The 23667-nt window shown below is 42.7% G+C and overlaps 3 protein-coding genes across 12 annotated transcripts in view; 1 reads left to right on the top strand and 2 right to left on the bottom strand.

The window, feature by feature from the left end:
• PARP15 (poly(ADP-ribose) polymerase family member 15) overlaps window positions 1–5092 on the bottom strand; it is a 55778-nt gene extending 50686 nt beyond the window's left edge. For all 7 annotated transcript variants that reach the window (XM_059162835.1, XM_059162831.1, XM_059162833.1 and 4 more), the window contains exon 1: window positions 4848–5092. The gene's annotated coding sequence lies outside the window, so the exon portion shown is untranslated. The remainder of the gene's footprint in view (window positions 1–4847) is intronic.
• Window positions 5093–11022: 5930 nt separating this feature from the next.
• Window positions 11023–21175, bottom strand: DTX3L (deltex E3 ubiquitin ligase 3L). 2 transcript variants are annotated; one of them, XM_059162828.1, is made up of 5 exons: window positions 21042–21175; window positions 19358–19486; window positions 15414–16967; window positions 14521–14738; window positions 11023–11674 (listed from the first exon to the last, which is right to left on the bottom strand). In XM_059162828.1, the coding sequence occupies exons 2-5, from the start codon at window positions 19478–19480 to the stop codon at window positions 11605–11607; spliced, it is 1965 nt and encodes a 654-aa protein (XP_059018811.1). In that variant the 5' UTR covers window positions 19481–19486; window positions 21042–21175; the 3' UTR covers window positions 11023–11604. The 2 variants fall into 2 exon arrangements, with proteins under 2 accessions (XP_059018811.1, XP_059018809.1); XM_059162826.1 differs by lacking the exon at window positions 21042–21175 and adding an exon at window positions 20724–20878 and having other exon boundaries at window positions 19358–19569.
• The window catches only part of PARP9 (poly(ADP-ribose) polymerase family member 9), a 36296-nt gene continuing 33519 nt past the window's right edge, over window positions 20891–23667 (top strand). For 2 of the 3 annotated variants that reach the window (XM_059162825.1, XM_059162824.1), the window contains exon 1: window positions 20892–21393. In XM_059162825.1, coding sequence (XP_059018808.1) covers window positions 20971–21393 — 423 coding nt within the window. In that variant the 5' untranslated portion in view covers window positions 20892–20970. Of the gene's footprint in view, window positions 21394–23667 lie in introns of all 3 variants that reach the window. The other variant, XM_059162823.1, reaches the window with a different exon arrangement.

Below are 23667 nucleotides of genomic sequence, written 5' to 3'. Positions count from 1 at the left end.
CCTGGGGTGCTGGGATCAAGTCCCACATTGGGATCCTTATTCAGTGGGGAGGCTGCTTTTCTTTCTGCCTGCTGCTCCCTCTGTTTGTGCTCTCTCTCTGACAAATAAATAAAATAAAATCTTTAAAAGAATAAATAAATAAAATGAATCTCTTGCAGACAGCATATCAATGGGTCTTGTTTTGTTTTGTTTTTTATCCAATCAGATACTCTAGGTCTTTTGATTGGGGCATTCAGCCCATTTACATTCAGAGTAAATATGAATTTAGTACCATTGTATTACCTGTAAAGTCACTGTTTCTGTGTATTGTTTCTGTTTCTTTCTGGTCTGTGTTACTTCTGGGCTATCTCTTCACTTAAAGGATCCCCTTTAATATTTCTTGCAGGGCTGGTTTAATGACCACAAATTCTTTTAATTTCTGCTTGTCCTGGAACCTTTTTATCTCTCCTATTCTGAATGACAGATTTGCTGGATAAAGTACTCTTGGGTGCATATTTTTCTCATTTAGCACCCTGAGTATATCATGCTACTCCTTTCTGGCCTCCCAGGTCTGTGAATAGTCTAATGTTTCTACCCTTGTAGGTCAAAGATCTCTTGTCCAGAGCTGCTGTCGGGATTTTCTCTGTTTCTGAGATTTGCAAGCTTCATTATTATATGTCAAGGTGTAGACTATTTTTATTGATTTTGAGGGTGGTTCTCCATACCTCCTGGAATTGAATGCCTGTTCCCTTCCCCAGATTAGGAAAGTTCTCAGCTATAATTTGCTCCAATATACCTTCTGCCCCATCCCTCTCTCTCCTCTTCTTCCAGGATCCCAATTATTCTAATATTGTTTCACTTTACAGTATCACTTATCTCTTGAATTCTACCCCCTGTGATCCAGTAGTTATTTATCTCTCTTTTCCTCAGCTTCTTTATTCTCCATCTGTTTGGTCTTCTATATCACTAAATCTCTCTTCTGCTGCATTTATCCTAGCAGTTAAAGCCTCCATTTTTTTTATTGCATTGCATTAATAGCCTTTTCAATTTCAACTTGATCAGATTTTAGTTCTCTATTGTTCCAGAAAGAGATCCTCTAGTGTCTTCTATGCTTTTTTCAAGCCCAGTTAGTATCTTTATAATCATTATTCTGAAGTCTAGTTCTGACAACTGATTTATATCCAAACTGATTAGGTCTCTGGCAGTCAGTACTGCCTTTTGTTCTCTTTTCTCTTTTTTGAGGTGAGTTTTTTTGTCTTATCATTCTATCCAGAGAACAGATGAACAAGAGAACAAAATACTAAAATGACAACAATGAGCCCACAGAAATATACACTAAATAAATCAGAAGAGACCTGAAACTGAAAAAAATTAAATGAAAATTTTTTAAAAAATAGAGAGAGAGGATATAATGGGACAGGTGAAAAGAATAGAACAATACACTATATCCTGGGTTTATTTTGGTGTCTTTGTTAGAAGACACTACATGTGTAACCTTAGATTAGGCAATAGTTTTTTTTTTTTTATCTATGAAACCAAACATACAAGTGACAAAAGAAAAAAAAAAGGAATATTGGACTTCACCAAAATGGAAAACTTTTATATTATCCAGCCTTAAAAAGGAAGGAAATCCTAACACATGTTACAACATGAATGCATCTTGGAGACATGAAGTCAAGTGAAATAACCCCATCACAGAAGAACTGCATATTGTACGATTCCATCTATATGAGATACCTAGAGTAGTCGAATTCATAGAGTCAGAAAGTAAAAGGGTGGTTGCCAGGGACTTGGGGGGTGGGGAGAATATGGAGTTAGTGTTTAGGAATTAGAGTACTTTCCAAACTTCAGTTGGGGAAGATGAAGTTCTGGAGATGGTGGTGGTGATGATTGCATATCACTGTGAATGCACTTAATGCCATACAACTATACATTTAGAAATGGTTAAAACGGTAACTTTTATGTTGTATATATTTTGCCACAGTTAAAAAAAAATTATCTCTTGTACTTCAAAAAAAAAAAAAAAAAAGAAAGAAAGAAAGAAAGAAACTACATCCCAAAATTGTAAAGAAAAATCTATCTCTATATACAAATAAATAAAATTAAATATAATGAAAGGATAGAATATAACTCTCAAGATGAAAATTTTAAAAAGACTTGTTTTAAAAAGCTGATAAAATAAGAAATCATTTCAAAAGGAAAGAGAAAAAAATTAAAATGTAAAAACTAAAAAATCATGAGGGGAAAAAAAATCCATGAATTTTATATACTATTTTCCCCTAGTGCTGGAGTTTTGCAATTCTGTGTGATTTGTAAACTTGGTCTTAGCTAGAAGTTCTCCTGATCTTTGACTGTTGTACTAAATCTTATGCCCTTTGCCCTGGGTGGAATTGTACCGTCCTTGCCGTGGCCAGGTTAAGCTTATCGGCTCCCATTTGGTCTCTGCAGGACTTTTGTTCCCTGAAGGCTTTCCGCCAGCTTTGGAGGATGAGAATGAAAATGGTGGCCTCCCAATCTCCAGTCCCAGAGCCAAGAGCTCAGGGTCCCACTCCTCAGTGAGCCTTCAGAGAAAAGCAGTCACTCATTCCTGTCTCCCTGGTCTCCGGCTTCACTCCATGCTCACCCAGCCTATAACAGAATGTTTCTATCTCAGGCACGTGACCCTGCTTTGAGTCTCCAAACCCACTCCTGTGGCTTTCCCCACAATGCTGCTGGCGGGGGTGGGGGCAGCATCTTGCTGTGGTGCTGCCACTTTCTGGGCCCCTGCTTGGAAATCGGTTGCTGGACTGTGTCATGGTTTGCAGATTACGGAAACCCCAAGCTGAGAGCTCCACTCCCGGGCTCACTGTTAGTAGCTGGCTTTCCTGTGCCAATACCTGGAAGCCATGTCATCCTCGGGCACCCCGGGTCTTTCTGTGACCCCAGGGATCCTGCGACTCACTGTCCCACCCAGGATCACACCCGCTTTACCCCCTGAGCAGTTTGAAGACAGGGATGTCCTTCACCAGAGCAGACTGCTTAAAGTTCCAATTTTGTGCTCCACTCCTATATCACTTGCTTGGGAGCCACCTTATGGAGGCTCTTGCCCCCCAAGGTCTATCTTCGGATATACTGCCTGGAATTCACTTCTCTGCACTTCTACCTTGCAGAAAGTTGTTGTTTTTCTATTTGTAGAATTATAGCAATTCTTTTCTTGGATCAGCAATTGAGTTCACAGGTATTTGGAATGATTTGATGGCTATCTAGTTGAATAACTGGGACCAGATGAAAACTAAGGTCTCTTACTCCTCCACTACCTTGGAAAGACCTCTATAAACACTCCTTAAAGACACAGAAGTAAACCTGAACAAAGAAACGACATCCTTGGGGTGCCTGGGTGGCTCAATTGGTTAAGCATTTGCCTTTGGCCCAGGTCATAGGCCCTTCCTGGGATCATGCCCAGTATCAGGCTCCTTGCTCAGTGGGGAGCCTGCTTCTCCCTCTGCCTGCCACACTCCCTGCTTGTGTTCTCTCCCTCTCTCTCTGACAAATAAAGAAATATTTTAAAAATTTTAAAAAAGGAAATGGCATCCTTTGTTCTTGGTTAGAACATCTCAACACCATCTCAAGATGTCAGCTACCTGTAATTTAAAAATTTAATGCAAATCCAGTATAAACCTCAGTGAGCTTTTTATGCCACTGATCATAAATCAGAAGTCAGTCCCAGGGGCGCCTGGGTGGGTTAAAACCTCTGCCTTCAGCTCAGGTCATGATCCCAGGGTCCTGGGATCGAGCCCCGCATCGGACTCTCTGCTCAGCAGGGAGCCTGCTTCCCTTCCTCTCTCTCTGCCTGCCTCTCTGCCTACTTGTGATCTCTGTCAAATAAATAAATAAAATCTTAAAAAAAAAAAAGAAAAAAAAAAAGCCAGTCCCAAAGTTCATAAGTAAAGATAAGCAGACAAGAACAGCTAGGAAAACAGCAGGAAGGAAGAGCTCTTAGGGGAACTAGCCCTGACATTAGAATATATAATAAAGTCTCTGCAGCAGATGAATAAACATGTCAATAGAACGTAAGTTCCAGAAACAGTCAAAATACATGTAAAAATCTAGTAAGTGATAAAGGTGGTATCTTGGGCAGTGCTAATCTTTTTAATAAACAGTGTTGGGACAACTGGATACCCATTTGGAAAAAAGATAAAATTTGATCCATGCTTCAAATCATAAACAAAAATAAACTCCAAATGTATCAAAGATCTAAATGTGAAAAATAAACCATTACAAATAAAATGGGTGACCATAACCCAGGTGATAGGGAAAGTTATTAAAATATGAACAAAATTCCAAATGCAATAAAATAAAAAATTAGTAAATTTTAAAAAGGGGGGGGCACCTGGGTGACTCAGTGGGTTAAGCGTTAGGTCATGTGATCTCAGGGTCCTGGAACTGAGCCTCCCTGCTCAGCTGGAAGTCTGCTTCTCTCTCTGCCTCTGCCCCCGCCTCCCTCATGCTTTCTCTTTCTCTCTCAAATTAATGAATAAAATCTTTAAAAAAAAGTTTTTACCATAAAAATAAAAACTGTTTGTATGGGAGAAAAAGCCACCATAAGCAAACTCAGAAGACAAATGACAGACTGAAAGGAAGTAGCCATAACATATATCACAGATAAAAGATGACTATCCCTAATGTATGAAGCACTTCTAAAAGTGAAGGGGAAAGAGACCAAAGATTCCATGGGAAATGACGCCCTGCACTCTATTCTCTACCGGGACAAGTCAGGGTGGTAAGCTCCTCCCCAGAGACAGGGGGTTAGAGGGCTGTGCGGTCTCCCCCAGCCCAGTCCTGAAGTGTCCATTGCCGCCCTCCGCACTCCCGCCCATGGCGCTGCTCACCATTCCTCTAAGCATGAACACCAGCCAGCCGGACATGCTGCCCAGTTGAGGCGGACCTCACGCTCTAGGCCTCTGGATCTCCTAGGCTCTGTACACAGTGGCACAGCCACCAGTTCCTGAGCAAGTTCTTCGAGTGTGGGGTGTCAGGCTTCCGGCATCTGGGCCCAGGGGAGCAGGGTGTAGTCCTCCCCAGCTCCACTCCTCCACGCATGAGGCCCCAGCCCCACCCAACTGGCCCGTGCCTTTCCTTTCACTTTCTTTTCTCTGCAAATCACTGTTCCCTAGGTTTTGGTTTTCAGACCTCAAAAACAGCTGCCTCAAGATTCTATCACCCAGGGGCTCCTGGGTGGCTCAGAAGTTTCAGCCTTCAGCTCAGGTCGGGGTCCCAGGGTCCTGGGATTGAGTCTGGCATCGCCTGCTCAGGGGAAAGCCTGCTTCTCCCTCTTTCACCCCCCCTGCTCCTGTTCTCTCTCTCCCTTTGTCTCTGTGTCAAATAAATAAATAGATAATTAAATCTTAAAAAAAAAAAAAAAAAAGATTATCTCATCCATTTGAGACAGACGTTGCTGTCAAATTTGGGGTGCAAATTCTGGGCTCTGAGATTCTTCAGGCGTTTAACCCCAGTCAATGAAATGTCAGTGGGCATAGATACCTTGTATTATCATGGGGATTAAATGAAGCAAAGTCTGAAATACTCTTTCGGTTTCTTTCCCTAAATGAAAACAGGTACTCATGGAGGTCTGGCATAAAAGCAAAGTGGCAGTAAAGGCGAACTTTTGAAAAGGAGTTTGGGCAACCTGTATACTCAACGTGGGTAACTGATGAGAGTTTAATAAAGGCATTACCTTTGTAAATGGAGGCAAAGGGCTAAGAGAAACCTGCGAGAAATAGTGAAGCAGCCCCTCTCCCCTTCCTCCTCCCCTTCTCACTTCCCCTTCTCCCCTTTCCCCTCCCCTTCCCCCCTCCCCTTTCCCCACCTTTTCCCCTCCCTTTCCTCCTCTCCTTTCCCCTCCCTTCCCTTCTAGGTTAAAGGGGAAAGGGAAGAGTGTGTACTGAACCTTTTATCTGAGGGCAAGTTCAGCGGTTGGAAAGGAGTATGAGCTTTATTCAGGAGGCCGGCCTCCTGGGGAGAAGGCTGACTCTCGCCCAAAAATCAACTTAGAGGTTTCTTTATTAAGAAGATTTCTGGCAGTTAATGAGTAAAAAGGGGAGCATAGTGGTTTGTAGCACTGCTTGATTGCATGCAGACTCAATGGTGCCAACTACAGACATTATCAAGGTGTTCCAAAGCTGTGTATGGGGGGTGGCTGGCGCAGGAGGTTGTGCAAGAGGATTTGGTTCCAAGTCTTTCTAGGAAACAATGCATTATCTATAGACACACAAAAGAAGTTTTAGTTAATCATGTGGCTTAAAGGTGCTAAAGGTTAGACTACTAAATTGGCCAGAGGGGCGTAGGTGGTGGCTTCAAACCTGGCAAGAGCCATTTACCCATAGGAGAGGAAGGGACATGAAGTGAACAAAATAGAATGAGAAATGCCTAATGGCCATACTGTGTCATTTGAACTTTATGTTCAGGCCTGTGGTCCTGAAAATGTGGTGCCCAGACCACCAGCATCAGCATCACCAGGAACTTATCAGAAATGCAAATTCTGGGCCCAATCTCACATCTACAGGGTTAGAAACTGGTGGGGGTAGGGAGTGGGGCATAGATCTTAGCATTCTGTGTTTTATTGAGCTCTCCAGTGATTCTGACCCAAGATCAAGTTTGCTCTAGGTATCAGGGAGTGACTGAAGGCATATTTCAGAGAAACGATGAGATTGGAGCTATTGTTTCTCTTATTTTTTTAAATATATTTTTAAATTTTATTTATTTATTTTAGAGAGAGAAAGAGGGGTGGAGGGAGAGGGAGAGAGACTATGAAGCAGCACAGAGGCCGACATGGGGCTCGATCACACGACCCTGAGATCACAACCTGGGCTGAACCCAAGAGTCAGACACTTTACCGACTGTGCCACCTAGGCACCCCAAAGCTATTGTTTTACAAAAGGCAGTTTGAAGTATAAGGAGGGGCTGGGAATCGGGACAGAGAAAGTCTTTAGAGGTGAGATTCTGGTGAGAGAACTATGAAGATGCCAACTGTGCAGCGAGATTTGAAATGAAGGAGAGACAGGGCTGGTGATAATGGATACGCAGGAAGCAGGACAGGGGGAAGTCAGAGGTGCCACTAAAGGCCACATTTTAATATAATATAATATACGCAATATATTTAATGTAATATAACATAAATGTAACAGGTTTTACATTGTCTGGTGTTTTTCCAGGAAATAAAACTGAGTTTCCTCCTCTATGAAAGAAGACCTTCAAACAAAATGCTTCCTACAGTCTCTCAACACATATGCCAAGCAAACAAAGCTGCTGAGTGACATGCTAGATCTTTTCAAGGCTCTCTCTGGCCAGGGTGGGAAGCTGCATGGCCCTGCATTGCTTCTTAGGGTGCCTGGCTTCCCTTTTTGTTCATCCTTATTAACTTCCCTGACCTGGGCTTGCATCTCCCCCCAAAACTGTTAACAATTGATCTTTTCCTTAAGGCTCTGTGCTTTGGAGGACTCAGGACCCCAATCAGTAGTAAAGGAAATTGTGCCCAACTCCCATAGGGAAATCAAAGCAAAAACAGTACTTATCCATAAGGTAAATGTAAAGAAGCCCAACAGAAGGTTATGTTTTTCTCCTAAGGACCGCCTTAGTGCTCTCTGTATTGTGATTTATTGTAACAAATGTATATTTGGTGGTCATCCCTCTTTCTGGCACAGAGCTCCTAAAATCCTTGCAATCTCCTAACGGCTGAGAGTGATAAAGTTGTCTTTTGTTAGTGAGAGGACCTAAGGCTGGTTGCCAGAGGAATCAACTACATGATTAGACGGTTGGAACTTTTAGTCCCAACCCCTGACCTCTGGGGAGGCGGGGAAGGTGGAGGTTGACTTCAATCACAAATGACTGGAGATCTGATCAATCACGCCTACATTTTGAAGACTCCATAAAAACCTGGAAAGGATGGGGTTTGAAGAGCTTCCAGGTGAATGAACAGGTGGAGATTTGGACATAGTGGTTTGCTTGGAGGCCCGGAAGCTCCAAGTCCTTTACCCACACCTTGCCCTATGCATCTTTTCCATCCAGAAATCAATGAGTCATATGCTTTTATAATAAACCAGTGATGTAATGAGTAAACTGGTTTCCCGAGCTGCTTTAGCAAATTAAGCAAACCCAAGGAGGGGATCATGAAGGACCAGAGATTTACAGCCATTCAGCCAGAATCACAGGTGGCATCCTACGCTTGCTTTTGGGATCCAAAGTAGACAGCAGTCTTGTGGGGATGCAGCCCCATTAGCCTGTGAAATCTGATGCTATCTCTGAGTCCAGGGTGCCAGAATTGAGTTGAATTATAGAACCCCCAACTGGTATAAGAGAATTGGTTGGATGTATGGAAGGAGAACCCCCACATGGGAATTGGATGCAGAAGACGTCTATCTTTAAAAAAACATGAAATATCTTAATTTCAATTCTCTTTTTCCCTCGGAGAGAAGGTGCCCTGATTTGCTGATACCCAGTGAGCCGTCTGGGTAATCCAGCACTGATGTTGGAAAGGTGAAAAAGAAACTCTAGGAGCAAGGAGGGGACAAAGGCTATTTAATAGGGTCTGGCATCCGTTTTTCTCTAGAAGGAGAGAAGAGATGAATCCTGTAGCCTACTTTTATCTTATGATACCCTTTGTGTTAAGGAAAAAAAAAATATTAAGGATTGTGATTTTCACAGCTGAAATTGATGGTAGTGAAGTCAATCCTATTACATTTTACTGCGATACTACTTAGCAAATAGCTACACAGAAAATCAACAGCGGACATCTGCTCACGTGGTATATTGCTGTACACTGGTGGTGGTGTACAGAACTCACAGAATCTCATCCCAAGAGAAGAGAAAGAAGGAGTATGGGGAGGAACATAGACAATCTATTCCTCTATGGACATAACTTTCTTTCTTTGTAAGATTTTATTTATTTAATTAGTTATTTAATTTGAGAGAGAGAGCAAGCAGGGGGTGCAGGGGGAGGAGCAGAGGGAGAGGGACAAGCAGACTCCTTGCTGAGCTTGGAACCCTACTTGGGGCTCCATCCCACAACCGAGAGATCATGACCTGAGCCAACATCAAGAGTCAGACACTCAACTGACTGAGCCACCCAGGTGCCCCTATTTAAAGCAGATACAGGTGATAATACCTTCCACAGAATGAGAGCAGTAATCCAAAGGCTCACCAACCAGTCTCACCATGAAACTTTCCTTTGCACACACATTGCAGCCAAGGATCTGGAACTTAGCAGGACCCAGACTGTAGCTTTTCTGAAGCAAATTCAGCTAAAAGATCGTAGACATAAAACCATCATAACAGTAAAGACTTTAATGAATCACCAAAAACTAAATGTATAATCTGATTTTTTAAAAAAATGACCTATCACTTAACTTAAGCTTCCTCAGCTCTCTGGATAAATGAAAAGATTCTGGGTTTTTAAATTCTTCATACAGGACGTCCTTGGAAAAAATCTACTTTGAGTACTGTGCAGGAATGCACTTCTGAAAGAAACGCAAAAACATGGGAATTCCTCAGCCAGCTCCAGGCAGAAGTCCCCTCTAGGAGACAGGGTGACTCTGTGCGGGGGAAGCCTTAGGGCCAGACTATCTTCTTCAAATCCCAGCACGTCTACTTTTAAACTATGTGACCTTTGTCAGCGTACTTATCCTCTCTATGCATAAGTTTTCTCAGTTACAAAATGGGGATAATATTAAAGTATTAATCACAGATATAAAGCTCTTATAAAGAGGACAAAATAAATCCATAATAAATATTAGCTACTACCATCTGATTAACAAATGCAGACATGTGTGTATGTGTATCTTTAGGAAAAGAAAAAGACTTCTTTTTCATCTTCTTTGGAGAGGGGCTGGGACAAGCAGATAATTTGCTTGTATGATTTTCTTCAGACTTAGAGAACCACTTAAAAGTACGTTTTGACATGCTATATATCTCTAATAGTAGGCTCAACTACAACCTTGTCTCTGTCTACAGAGAGTATCATGGAGAGACTTTAAGGGAGAAAACAGGACTTGGTGGGACTTCTTAGTAAAAAGCATGGAAAAACTGCTACGGTGGAGGCTACACCACTGAGGAAATCATGGTCTATGGAAACTGAAACTAATTTATTTGTTGAACTGGAAGCAGGGAATACTTAAAAAGTACAGTAATATCCATAAGAAAAAAATGTTCAGAAACATTTTTGGTAGCATTAGTATGACAGGGAAAATGCACCCCATACAGCATATTTTAAGTCAGGAGGGAGCAAGGGCAAGTTAGAGGCTGGTCAACAACATTCAGAGTTGAGAGTTCAGAGGCTGAGTGTTCTGGAGTAAGAAACTCAAGTTTTCCAAATCAGTGGTGAGGTCCCCAGAAATGGCTTCCTAACTCTAGCCTCTGTCAAAGGTTTAGGGAAATATATCCCTCTGTTGGGCTATTAGCAGCCTGGGCAGGCAGCAAAAAATTATGAAGCACCAACTGTGTATCAGGCTCTGTACTGTGAAAAATAGTAGCCTTACTCTATTTATTACCAAAGGTTGCCCAATCTCTGCTTCTTGCCACTTTTCTGGCCATGAGGGAGGGAGGGAAATGTGTGTTTCTACTTTTCCATAACCAAAGCCCCTCCCCCCAGGCCCCCTTCACACTAGGATTTTACTTTTAGGGTACTTAAGGAACAAAGAAAAAACCAAAAGTCTACCTCAGAGATGGCAATAAAAAGAGGATTGATAGACAGCTACTATTTCTTTCTTTCTTTTTTTTTTTAAAGATTTTATTTATTTACTTGAGAGAGAGACAGTGAGAGAGAGCATGAACGAGGAGAAGGTCGGAGAGAGAAGCAGACTCCCCATGGAGCTGGGAGTCCGATGCGGGACTTGATCCCGGGACTCCGGGATCATGACCTGAGCTGAAGGCAGTCGTCCAACCAACTGAGCCACCCAGGCATCCTGACAGCTACTATTTCAAATTAAGAACACAGAATATGATTTCAGAACCACAGCACTCCCTCTACCCTCACCGAAGATGACCCAAGAATGAGGCCTAACACCTACAAAATCACACAAATATTTGGAGCTTTTATCTTCCATTAAAAGTAACATTCCAGAAATGATAGACTAGCACATTCTCACTCTTACACAGACCACTTCTTGAGACAAACAAAAATTTTTTTTAAGATTTATTTATTTGACAGAGAGAGAGAAAGAGAGAGAGAGCGCAAGCACAAGCAGGGGAAGTGGGAGAGGGAGAAGCAGATTCCTTGCTGAGCAGGGAGCCGGACTCAGGGCTCCATCCCCAGACACTGGGTCTTGACCTGAGCCTGAAGGAGATGCTTAACTGACTGAGCCACCCAGGTGCCCCATTGAGATGAATTTATTTATTTATTAAGATTTTTATTTGTATATTTGACAGAGAGAGATCACAAGTAGGCAGAGAGGCAGGCAGAGAGAGAGGAAGAAGCAAGCTCCCTGTCAGGCAGAGAGCCCGATGTGGGGTTCGATCCCAGGACTCTGGGATCATGACCTGAGCTGAAGGCAGAGGCTTTAACCCACTGAGCCACTCAGGTGCCCCAAGAGGAAATAATTTAAAAAGTGTTTCTTCAACTGTGTCTTTTGAAAGCTTGGCTCAAGACATCACTTCTTACTCAATTCCTTTACTTTTCAGCTCCAATTTGACACGTTTCAGGTAATCTGGATCAGGGTAGCCATACCTGCAGAAGGAAAAAGCTCCTTAGTTTCTTCACAAACGGTCTTGAGGAATCTGTACAGTAGATCCCTGACATTAACATTCAGGGTTGCAAACATTCAAAAACAAAACTGCAAGCAAATGAATTACAATCACTTGTAAGTGTGCAGATGTGCGTCATTTAGCTGATAATTGAGCCTAGCTCTCTGCCCAGTATCTGCCTTCCAATAAGAATTTGTTTTTAATTTTCACCTCATGGTAAGTAATGACTCTCCTAAAGTCGTACTACACTATATATTATGAAGGGTAATCATATTCTACAGGAGAATTTTCTAATTTGGGAAATCTTCAAAATTCTCAGGGCACATTCCCTTTTGGACACTAAGGGTTTGAGGCATTCTGTTTGAATTTCATAAAGAGCAAGTAAAGACAATTGGATTACCTATAATACAACTTCCACCACCATTAACTGAGACTTTTCCTAGAGTACTACTGGCCAAGTGAATTTAGGATCTCTATGGACCATTGGGAAGGGAGAGTAAAATAAAGGGTGATTTTAAAGGAAGGCAAAGTAAATAACATTGCTAGGATCTATCTTCCAAACAGACAGGAAACCCCAAATTAAATCGCCTTAGATACCATTCATCCTATATTTTGAAGTTCCCTCCCTTTAATGCAAAATTTAGTAACTGTGTGACACTTTGTGGTTTGGAGGGTAGAAGGTGATAGAACCAATATTTCTGCTTTATATTATCATTCCAGACTAGCATCTCTCAAAATACTTTACTGTAGTTAAGAAATGAATTCAGTAAAGTTGCATGATACAAAATTTATATATTACAAATCAGTTGTATTTCTACACACTAATAACAAAGCAGAAAGAGAAATTGGGAAAACAAGCTCATTTACAATTGCATCAAAAAGAATAAAATAACCAGGAATAAATTTAATCAAGAAGGTGAAAGAGCTGTACTCCAAAAACTGAAATCTGATGAAAGAAATTGAAGATGACACAAACAAATGAAAAAGTACACCATGCTCATGGATTGGAAGAATTACTATTGTTAAAATTTCCTTACTACCCAAAGCAATCTACAGATTCCATGCAATCTCTCTCAAATTACCAACAGTATTTTTCATAGAACTTCAACACTTAATCCTAAAATTTGTATGGAATGACAAAAGACCCCAAATAGCCAAGCAATCTTAAGAAAGAGGAACAAAGCTGGTAACGTCACAATTCCAGATTTCCAAGCTATACCACAAAGCTATAGTAATCAAAACAGCATGCTATCAGCACTAAAAAAGACCTAGATCAATGGAGCAGAACAGAGACTTAGAAATAAACCCACATTTACATGGTCAATTCATCTACCACAAAGGAGATAATAATATATAATGGGAGAGGCAATCTCTTCAATAATTGTGTTGGGGAAACTGGACAGCTACACGGAAAAGAATAAAACTGGGCCACTTTCTTAAACCAGACACAAAAATAAATTCAAAGTGGATTAAAAACCTAAATGTAAGGTTTGAAACCAGAAAATTCCTCAAAGAAAACATAGGTAGTAATCTCTTGGACATTGGTCTTAGCAACTTCTTTCTGGATCTCCTCCTTGGGCAAGAGAGACAAAAGTAAAAATGAACTATTGGGACTACATCAAACTAAAAAGCTTTTGCAATAAAGCAAAAAGGAAACCTACTAAATGTGAGAAGATACTTGCAAACAATAAACCTGATAAGAGGTTAATATCCAAAATATATAAAGAACTCATTGTAGCTCAACACCAAAAATCTCACAAATAACCGGATTTAAAAATGAGCAGGGAATCTGCATAGACATTTTCCAAAGAAGACATAACATTTGTATGGAATCACAAAATGAATGGAATCATTTGATGGCCAACAGACACGTGAAAAGATGCCCAATATCACTAATCATCAGGGAAACGCAAATCAAAACCACAATGAGATATCACTTCACACTTCGTATCAAAAAGACAAGAAACAAGTGTTAGCAAGGATGTGCAAAAAAGGGAATGTGAATTGGTGCAGGCACTGTAGAAAACAGTACGGCGGTTCCTCAAAAAGGCAAAAATAAAAATACTGTATAATCCAGTAATTCCACTGCTGGGTATTTACCCAAAGAAAATCAAAGCACAGTTCTAAAAGATATATGCACCCCTATGTTTATTGCAGCATTATTTACAATAGTCAAGCTATGGAAGCAACTTGAGTGTCTACCTATAAATAAGTGAGTTAAGAAGATTACATATATAATATATATATATATAAAATATACATTTATATATATGTACATACGTGTGTGTGTATATATACGCACACACGGTCCATATAATGTAATAATACTAAACCATAAAAAAGAATGAATTCTGGCCATTCACAACAACATAGATAGACCTAGAGGTTATTATGCTGGGTGAAATAAGTTAGAGGACCAAAACCATATGACTTCACATATATGTGGAACCTAAAATACAAAACACACACACAGAGAAACAGTCTCATAAATATAGAGAACAAACTGGTGGTTGCTAGGGGAAGGGGGCTAGAGGTTGGGAGGTTAGGCAAAAGAGGGGAAGGGGACTAAAAGATACAAATCTCCAGTTGTAGAATAAATGACGGATGGTAACTACACTTACTGTGGTAAGCACTGAGTTAATGTACAGAATTGTCAAATCAACTGTTGTACACCTGAAACTAGTGTAACATTGTAGTCAACTTTACTTCAAAAAATACTGTATCCAATGCCACTGCTATAAAGTCTCCTTCTAGCAACCCTCTCAAACTGCCGTATTTTACAACCTCTAAATCCCGTTTAGCAATCATTATGTTTCAGAAGTTTCTCACATTTGTGGTCCCCCAAACGGAGACGTTTTGTGGTGGATATCATTCCATGTAATGACATTGGAGATTCCTAGCATTCGAGAATCCCCCACTGTGAAAATCAGCTTTTGATCAAAGGCTCTACGAAGCAGTCTCAAAACCTCATTTCCTTCCTCATTATCAGGCAAGTAAGCTCTTCGTTGTAATCCATTGTATTTCTTTCCTGGGTTTGGGTGCTCTTTCTGTATGAAGACAAGAAAATAACACATGAAAACACTCAAGTCTAAAGTTTACTGTACAGATAGATGTGCTCATTTGCAGATAGGGCAAATAAAAAACAACAAAAAAAAATTTTTTTGGAGGTTTGCACTTATTCCCAATAATTCATATTTCTCTCTTTGCCTAAATTCATGCTGGAAACACTATCCATCTTCTGACTTGCCCTATTCTTTTTTTTTTTTTTTTTAAGATTTTTTATTTATTTATTGAACACAGAGAGAGAGAGAGAGAGAGATGACAAGTAGGCAGAGAGGCAGGCAGTGAGAGAGGGGGAAGTAGGGGAAGCAAAGAGCCCGAAGTGGGGCTTGATCCCAGGACCCTGGGATCATAACCTGAGCTGAAGGCAGAGGGTTAACCCACTGAGCCACCCAGGAGCCCCTGACTTGCCCCATTCTAACACAAAATCATCACCTGCTCTTTCTCTGCCTTAACAGACACAAAAGATACCTAAGTTACAAGCAAACATTGCTGCCTTTACTACTGATATTATTCTTATTCCCATTTAAAGCCGTTGCACATGGAAATACACATGGAAATTATTCCCTGGGATATTCAGTAATCTGCACCAGAACAGTCTCATGAGTCTCTGCTCATTCTAGCATATTGAAAAGAAACGCGTGTACCTCAGAAACACTTACTGTTTGTATGCCTCCTTTCATATTATAAGTAATCATAATGGAGCCACAGGATTCATAACCTGGAAGTGAGTCTTTTAGGACGGTAACAGTCATGGTTCCCTCTGGCTGATTGCCTTTCTGGATACCATAGCAAGTCTGGCACACAGGACAGACCGGCTTATAGGAAAAAGCTTTGTTAATACAAGAGGTGCAGAATGCGTGCTTGCACTTCGATAGCACTTGTTTGTCTCTAATGATGTCAATACAGATGCTACATATGTCCTCTTCCTTCTCCCCTCCTGACGCCCCGGAACTGGCAGAGTGCTGGAATGTCGAGAGAGCTACTTTTGAGTCATTACTATCAATGTCCACGCGTGTTTCTTGGTCCTCATTCTTTTGATCTCCAGCTAACAGGGACATTCCCACTTTTTTAAAGATATACTGCTTTGCCTTTGCAAGGTGATTTGGCAACCCAGTCAAAGTCATTGACTCTTGATTTAGTACAAAGTGTACATGCGGATGGTTTTCTCTGAAGTCATCTGCAAACTTGTTCTGATGTAAGTGCTTTCTCTCTTTGCCCAGAGGTTTCAGTGAAAGAACTTCTCTCATCAGCTGACTTGACACATATTGATAGGCATCGATGAAACTGGAATAAGCATGGGCAGACAGATCGAATTCCTTGTCCTTAGGTTCAAAGAGAATGTGGATTTTATTACTGTCTCCCCAAACCTCACAACGAGTATCGTACTTTTCTTCTAATTCTGTCATCTCCTGGAGTAATTCAGCTTTTACAAGCATATAGTGAGCTGTGTCAACTTCAATTCTATTCATCAGGCATGTGGGAGTCGATATTTTCACAGGTCCCATGACAAGACTTTCAGAGGCTTTTAGGTCAAAAAAATATCTGGCAGCGAAAATGTCATCTTGGGTCCCAAGGAGAGTTAATTCTCTTCCTTTCTCCTTTATAGGGAGCTTTGTAAATCGTTGATTCAGTTTCTGTTTGATCTCATTGGTCTGTTCAGTGTCTGCAAAAGCAACACATTTCTGCTCCAGAGATCCCACGGTTTTCTGAAATTCACTGATAAAAGACTCTCTAGCGGCTTGGAGATCACTTGATGGATTGGAGGTGAAGTCTAAATAGACAGTATTCGGAGAACTCTCCTGAGTTATTATTTTAATTTTTACACCAAATCTTTTCTGTATCGAGTCTATTTTATCAGGATAGGTATACTGGAAATACTCAAAGAAAGGCAAGGGAATTTCAAGACGGTGGCTTTCGTCTTCTGCCTTGGTTTTTGGTTCCAAGGGAGAAATACAGCTGTTCTTCTGGTTCTGCTGATGGAGTGGCTTCCTCTCCATTGTCAAAGGGGAAGATTCAAATTTGCACCCACTTTCTTGGAGTTGCTTATTCAAGAAGTGATATATTTTTTCAATATCTCTGAAGGTGCCGCACACCTTCTCAATTCCATCGTCCCCTTCCATCTTTTTGACCTTGGGGCACATAGTGGTTATGTGTTCCCTTTGCTCTTTAGAGAACAGCTTACAGTTCAGGTCTGCTGTGACGCTAAGAAAGATCTGAAATTTTAAAAGGAACAAATAAAATCTCTCGGACATCAGTCCTCCAGTCTCTTATCAAGACAAAGTCTATTATACTGAGTGAAATAAGTCAAGCAGATAGAGTCAATTATCATATGGTTTCCACTTATTTGTGGAGCATAAGAAATAACATAGAGGACATGGGGAGATGGAGAGGAGAAGGGAGTTGAGGGAAATTGGAGGGGGAGGTGAACTATGGACTCTGAAAAACAATCTGAGGGGTTTGAAGGGGTAGGGGGGTGGGAGGTTGGAGGAGCCTGGTGGTGGGTATTATGGAGGGCACGTATTGCATGGAGCACTAGGTGTAGTGCATAAACAATGAATTCTGTTATACTGAAAAGAAATTAAAAACAAACAAACAAAAAAACCACCTAGGTTTCAGGAGCTTGGGAGCCTCAGTTAGTTTAAGCAACTCTTTTTGGCTCAGATCATGATCCCAGATTCTCAGGATCGAGTCCCTTGGTGGGGAGTCTGCTTCTCTTTCTGACCCTCCCCCACCTCATGCTCTCTCTTCCTCTCAAATAAATAAAATCTTAAAAAAAAAAAAAAAAAAAAACCCACAAAGTCTAGGACGGTAGACCAGAGAAACAACCAGAGGGTGACTGCTTTCAAATCCTTTTGGCAGAGGATGCAGCAGGCTATAGCCTAGAGGTTCCCAGCTCGTTCTGCCCATTAGAATCACCTGGGGAATTAAAACAAAACAAAAGCAAACAAACAAAAAAGCCAAGGCCCAGGTCCATCTCTAGAGATTTTGTTGTAAATGCAGAGCCTGGGCATGAGCATATTTGAAAAGTGACGTGGACACAAAGTCCGGATTCTAGAGCTGTCCTCTATGTCCACTATTGGGGAATGGGGTGGAGGGAAGGTACATAGGCTTTCTGGGAAAGTTGCTACGGTTCTCAAAAGAGCCTATGAACTTCAAGGGAAGCCATAAATCTGAAAAGGATATGTTTTCCTATTTGCTGCTTTTTTCTCATCTTTAGTCCCCCTCCCCTTTTTAAAAAAAACTAAAAAACTAAATACCTAACTGCATGCTCTCTAAGTTCTTACCTTTAGAAGCTTGCATAGAGGACAGAAACACCAGATTAGGCTAAAAAGGACAGATGCATACTGAATGTAACAGAAAAGCAAGATTTCTCTGGTTTTTGTACATGCTACTTCCTCTGCATACAACATCCTTCATCCAGATCATCCTTCAGATGTTGCCCAAATCCAGCCACCTCTCACACCTCCATCAGGACCACCCAGACTCCAAGCCCCTGTCACCTTGCTCTCCTCCTGCCGCAACCCCTCCTATCTGGGCTCTCATTTTGTTTTCCCTTTGGCCCCTTCCTACACTCAGTCCTCCACACAGCAGCCAAAGTGAGCCTCCAGAAGTATAAACCAGATCACCCCACTCCCTTGGCTCAAAACCATCAGATGGACCCCCTAAGATTGAAGTTAAAATCCTAAGTCCCTGCCTTCATCCCCCAAAGACCTGACTTCTGGCTACCTCTCCAAGTTCCTCTCCTTCCCCCCCTTCCTGCCTTCTAGCCACAATAGTCTCCCTCCTTGAAGCCCCTGGGCTTCAGGATAGAAGCTCCTGTCTCAGGGCCTTTGCACTTGTACTTCCTTCTGCCTCAAACATTCTTACCTCACTTAGCTTGCTCCCTTACTTCATTCATGTCTCTACTCAGACAGTACCTCATCTGAGAGGTTTTTCCTGATATGTTTAAAATAATGGTCTGAATAAAAATAAAACAATAATGTCACTGTTTATCATCTATCCTGTCTTATTTTTCTTCCTAGCACTTACCACTGGCAAACATTTTATTATATATCTATTTTTTTTTAACTATTTTTATCTGTTTCCCTCAATAGAATGTAAGGTCCCTGGAAGCAGGGTCTGTGATCCTGGCTATATTCCCAGCTCCCGTGACAGTGCCTAGCACACAACTGGAAGTTGATATTCATTTGTCAAATGACTACATGGCTGGCTCCTTCTCATCACTCAAGTCTCAGGCCAAATGTTACCTCCTCAGAGAAGTTGTCTCTGACTTCTGGTCAGAAGCAGCACCACTCCTTCCCCTTCCTCAATTTGGCCCTGTCACCCTCTAAGGCCAAACCCTATCCTATTTTCTTCTTAGCACATATCACTGCCTGAAACTGTTTCTTTTATTTTGTTTACTTGCTTGTTGTCTTTCTGTGTACCTCCCCATCCAGCAGGGACTTTGTCTATTGTGTTCACTTTTGTGTCCCCATGCCCAGAAGAGGGCCTGCCTCCTAGTACACCATCAGCAAGTGGTGGTCAGATCAATAGTGAAAGGTATGGTGAACGGAGAGGAAGGTGCAGGAACATACCCCTCCCAACTCCTTCTTTCAAACCTTACCTTTTGCAGACAGGAATCCATAACATCAGGAATATGTTCTGCGTTTTGATGCTTCTCACCAGACCTGACCCGTTCCTGTGACTGTGGCAAAAAAGATGTTCTGGGTCTTGCATTCTTCTCCATTGGATTCTTAGTGGGTTCCAGAAAAATAGTCACAAGTTTGTTTTCAACCATAATCTGATGATTTTCTTTCTTCAAGACTCTTTCTTTAGCTTTGGTGGAGACATTATAGACACACATACACATGGGGAAGACTTTATGTTTATTTTTACTTGTTTACTTACTTTTTAAGATTTTATTTATTTATTTATTTGACAGACAGAGATCACAAGTAGGCAGAGAGGCAGGCAGAGAGAGAGAGAGGAAGAGAGGCAGGCTTCGCGCTGAGCAGAGAGCTGGATGCGGGGCTTGATCCCAGGACCCTGGGATCATGACCTGAGCCGAAGGCAGAGGCTTTAACCCACTGAGCCACCCAGGCACCCCAGTTTTTTTTTTTTAAGATTTTATTTATTTATTTGACATAGAGAGAGAGATCACAGTAGGCAGAGAGGCAGAGAGAGGAGGAAGCAGGCTCCCCGATGAGCAGAGAGCCCGATGCGGCTCTCAGGACTCTGAGATCATGACCTAAGCCAAAGGCAGAGGCTTAACCTACTGAGCCACCCAGGCACCCCAGGAAAGACTTTAAATAAACCTCTTCCTCATGTGTACCCTGCCCCAGCAGCTTCCCAAGAAGGCAGTTCCCTGCATCCTGGAATAGTGGGTTGGGGACCAGCGGTGCAGGAACAATTCAAACTCTAATGTGGGCAGCTTATGCTTTTGTTTGTTTTTAAAGATTTTATTTATTTAAGAGAGAGAGAGAGAGAATGCATGCTCCCCAGCATGAGCAGTGGGGAGGAGAGGAAGGAGAAGCAGAGTCCCCACTGAGCAGGGAGCCTGATGCGGGCTGGATCCCAGGACCCAGGGATAATGACCTGAGCTGAAGGTGGATGTTGAGCTGACTGAGCCACGCAGGTGCCCTGGCTTATGTTTTACTGTAGAAATGAAAAGCTCAGGATAAGGAAATACACTCTTTAAAAGTCACATTTCTGAAATTGTCTCCTGCTTCCCATTGCAGTGATATGCAATAATACTCATTATATAAAGTTAAGTGAAAAAAGCAGGAATCAAAGGTATAGCCTCAGAATTTTGTAAATATATGTTGATTGACTGACAGTCATAGAAAAAAGGCTGCAAAGAAGTATGTCATATTGTTTATCTCCAGATGGTTTTATTTATTCTTTTCCCACTTTGCTATAGTGATCATATATTACTTATGTAGTTCTCAAAAACAAATCAATGTTGTAATTAAAACATAAAAATAGAATACCTTAATGACAAGAGTATACAAGTGTCTGGCGGGAGGGAAAGGTGTCCTTCCCAGAGCTGAGAAATTTGAGTTAGGATCAGGATACCAGAAAGCATCAACTTTAAAATGTGGTCAGACCAGATCGCTGACTGGGCACTTCTGGGCTCTACCTTCCTCATCGGGCTGTGTCTTTGGGCAGCAGCAGCCCCCGGGTCCCAGCCCCATCAGACGGTGCCATACTTTCTCCCGCCGTCTCTCCTAGGTCAGCATGAGCTGGGTCTGCCTGGAATCCCGCGGGGCCAGGCGCCTTGACACGCGCAGCCCCGGCCCACCGCTCACCTGCCCGTTCCGCGAACTTCACCAGGAAGGTGACCTGGTCCCTGTGGTAGAGGGGCTGGACGGTGCACTCCCCGCCGCCGGACTGCTGGCTCTGGAAGTAGATTTCCAGCTTCCAGCGTGTTCGACGGCTGGACTCGGACACCCGCACGAGCAGCGGGGACGGCGGGGAGAGGGCGGAGGCCATGGCTCCGGGCTTGGGGCTCCGGGCGATGGGGGGCAGCGGGTCCGACCCGCGCCCGGCAGTCCTGGGCCCTCAGAGTTTCAGTTTCGCTTTCCCCGAAATCCCTCCCCGCGCCAGGCAGAGCCGCTCCCCTCCCCTCCCTTGGGCGCTCTTCCTGCGGCGGTCAGCTGGGTGAGTAGGTCCGGGCCCCCAGGCCCCTGACCCGCGCCCCGCGGCGGCGGTGGTCGCTGCCGCTGCCGCTTCTCTCCTGCGGGCTCCCGCGGGGAGGTGGGGGTGGGGGGCGGATGAGAAGCGGGTTTCCAGGGCCGGCTGCCCCCTGTGAGGATGGGGACGGCTCAGAGGTCTAAGTCAAACTGTCTCCTGTCTTTATGATTCCTTTACCATTCTTCTTGTTGTTACTATTATTTGCAACGAAAATGTAACTCACATTCGGAATTCAGGTGAAACGCACTCACATTTGTCTTAAAATTTGAATTCGTTCACCTGCATTATCAGAGGTCATCAGTGACCTCCCTCCAACCCTATCCTTTAGACTGGCTCTCGGGACTTTCCTCCGATCATGCCTTGATTTGGCTAACCGTGCCCACCCCCCCACCTCCGTGTCTTAGGGAAGAAAGGTGAGAGCAGAAGCCCTGCCCTCAGGGCTGGTAAAAGAAGGCGGACTTGTGAGTAAGGAAGCAAAATCTCTTAAGGCCTCCAAGAATTAGTTTGAAGCCGAATGTCAAAAAGCATGAGAGGTGGGGAGCGTTGGAGGGGCTAGAATCCCTGAGATTTGAAGCAGAGAGGAAGCGCTTGGCCTTGGAGGAAATGATAGGGGACCTAGGAAGGGTCTAGATCAGTGCTGACCATTAGAAACAGAAGAGGAGGGACATATGTTACTTCAAGTGTTTTAGTAGCCATATTTTTAAAAGTATATGCCTATTCATCAGTTAACACCTGTGTGAAGTGACCTGTGTACACAGTTGTTCTTTACAGTCTTTATTACAATAGCAGAAGATTGGAAACTCCTGAAATGTCCATAAATAGGGGGACCTAGAAGTTTAACAGCCTAGAGTGCATCTATACAATGGAATGTGAAGAGCAGTGAAAAGAATGAAGAAGCTCTTTATGTGCTAACACGGAGAAATCTCTAGGATGCATGATGTGAGAAAGGCAAGATGCAACAGAGTGTATGAAAGAGGCTACCTTGTGTGTAAAAATGCCTCTGGAAGGATCCAGGAGAGGATAATGACAGTGACTGCATCTGGGAGGGAAAGGTAGTGAGGGAGGTAGAAGGGAGGCTTTCAAGTTTTTCTAAATTTGAAGCAGTAAACACTCTACTTTTCAAACAATAAGATGTAAAATTGAATACATTTCAATCCTTAAGAAGAATGAATGTATGGCAAGAGGCTCTGAGGCCCTGAAATGAAATCGTGTCAGTACAAAAGGAGGGTAGGGGCATATTTGAAAGCGATTTAGGGGGGACCCGGAGGCTCAGTCAGTTAAGCTTTCATCTCTTGATCTCAGCTTAGGAAGAGTGGAAAATTGAGGATCAGGAGAAGCATATCCTAGAGAGAGGTGTGGGATTCATCTTGGCGGCTGGTGAGCTGGACCTTTGACCTAGGTGGGGCTCTGAGCTGAGCGTGGCCAAAGCTCAAGACTCTCTCTCTCCCTCTGTCTATGCGCACCGCCTCCATGTGCTTGCTCTCCTGCTTTCTCTCTCTCTCTCTCTCAAAAAACAAAAACAAACAAACAAACAAAAACAAGCAGAAGAGACTGAATGGGGCACTATGCTCCTTTTTATTTTGGGAAGGTTAAATGAATGCTGCCCCCACGCTCAAGTCTCTCCCTGGGTCTTCAAGGAACATCCCTAGGTCTGAAGGAAAAAACAAGTGCAACCGCATCTAAAACAAAAGTCCATTGGACACCCACAGCCAAGCAGGCAGGACCTTATCCTCCTTTTGTGAAAGCAGCAGTGCCCTCTGGAGGCAAAAGTGGGAGAAGAGGGAGAAGGAGGCTCCCCACTGAGCAGGGAGCCTGATGGGGTGCTCAATCCCAGGAGTTTGAGATCATGACCTGAGACACCCAGCCCTCCCCCAACCTTTTAATGCTGTGCTCAGTACCTCTTGGTATTCTCCTCCTCTCCTAGATATATAACAGGTTTGCTCCATCCTTCAAGCCTGGCTCTGCCCTCCGCTCCTCCCTAAAGCTTTCCCTGCTTTTGTCCACAGAACTCTTTTCCTTCTCTGAACAGCCCTTCCGGTTTCAAGGGGATCTTTGTAAAGGATGGAATGTAAACAGCAGCAACAACAACGTGTGCGATTTCATCAAGGAAACTGAAAACTACTCAACATCAGAAATCACACTACTCTTCCCACAGTGTTTTCTTTCCTTTCCTTTCTTCTTTTTTTTTTTTTAAGATTTTATTTATATATTTGAGAGACAAAGATCACAAGTAAGCAGAGA

This window comes from Mustela lutreola, chromosome 2, assembly GCF_030435805.1.
Source record: "Mustela lutreola isolate mMusLut2 chromosome 2, mMusLut2.pri, whole genome shotgun sequence".
NCBI lineage: Eukaryota > Metazoa > Chordata > Mammalia > Carnivora > Mustelidae > Mustela > Mustela lutreola.
Note: the sequence above shows the minus strand (reverse complement) of the source record. Positions and strands in the feature narration are given on the sequence as shown.

Coding starts and splice junctions, on each gene's coding strand:
- DTX3L (XM_059162826.1), bottom strand. CDS start 19,531: ATGGTTGAAAACAAACTTGTGACTATTTTTCTGGAACCCACTAAGAAT. Junction 14,739..15,413: donor TGAAAGGAGGCATACAAACA/GTAAGTGTTTCT, acceptor GTCTTCATACAG/AAAGAGCACCCAAACCCAGG. Junction 11,675..14,520: donor CCGTTTGGGGGACCACAAAT/GTGAGAAACTTC, acceptor TTCCTTCTGCAG/GTATGGCTACCCTGATCCAG.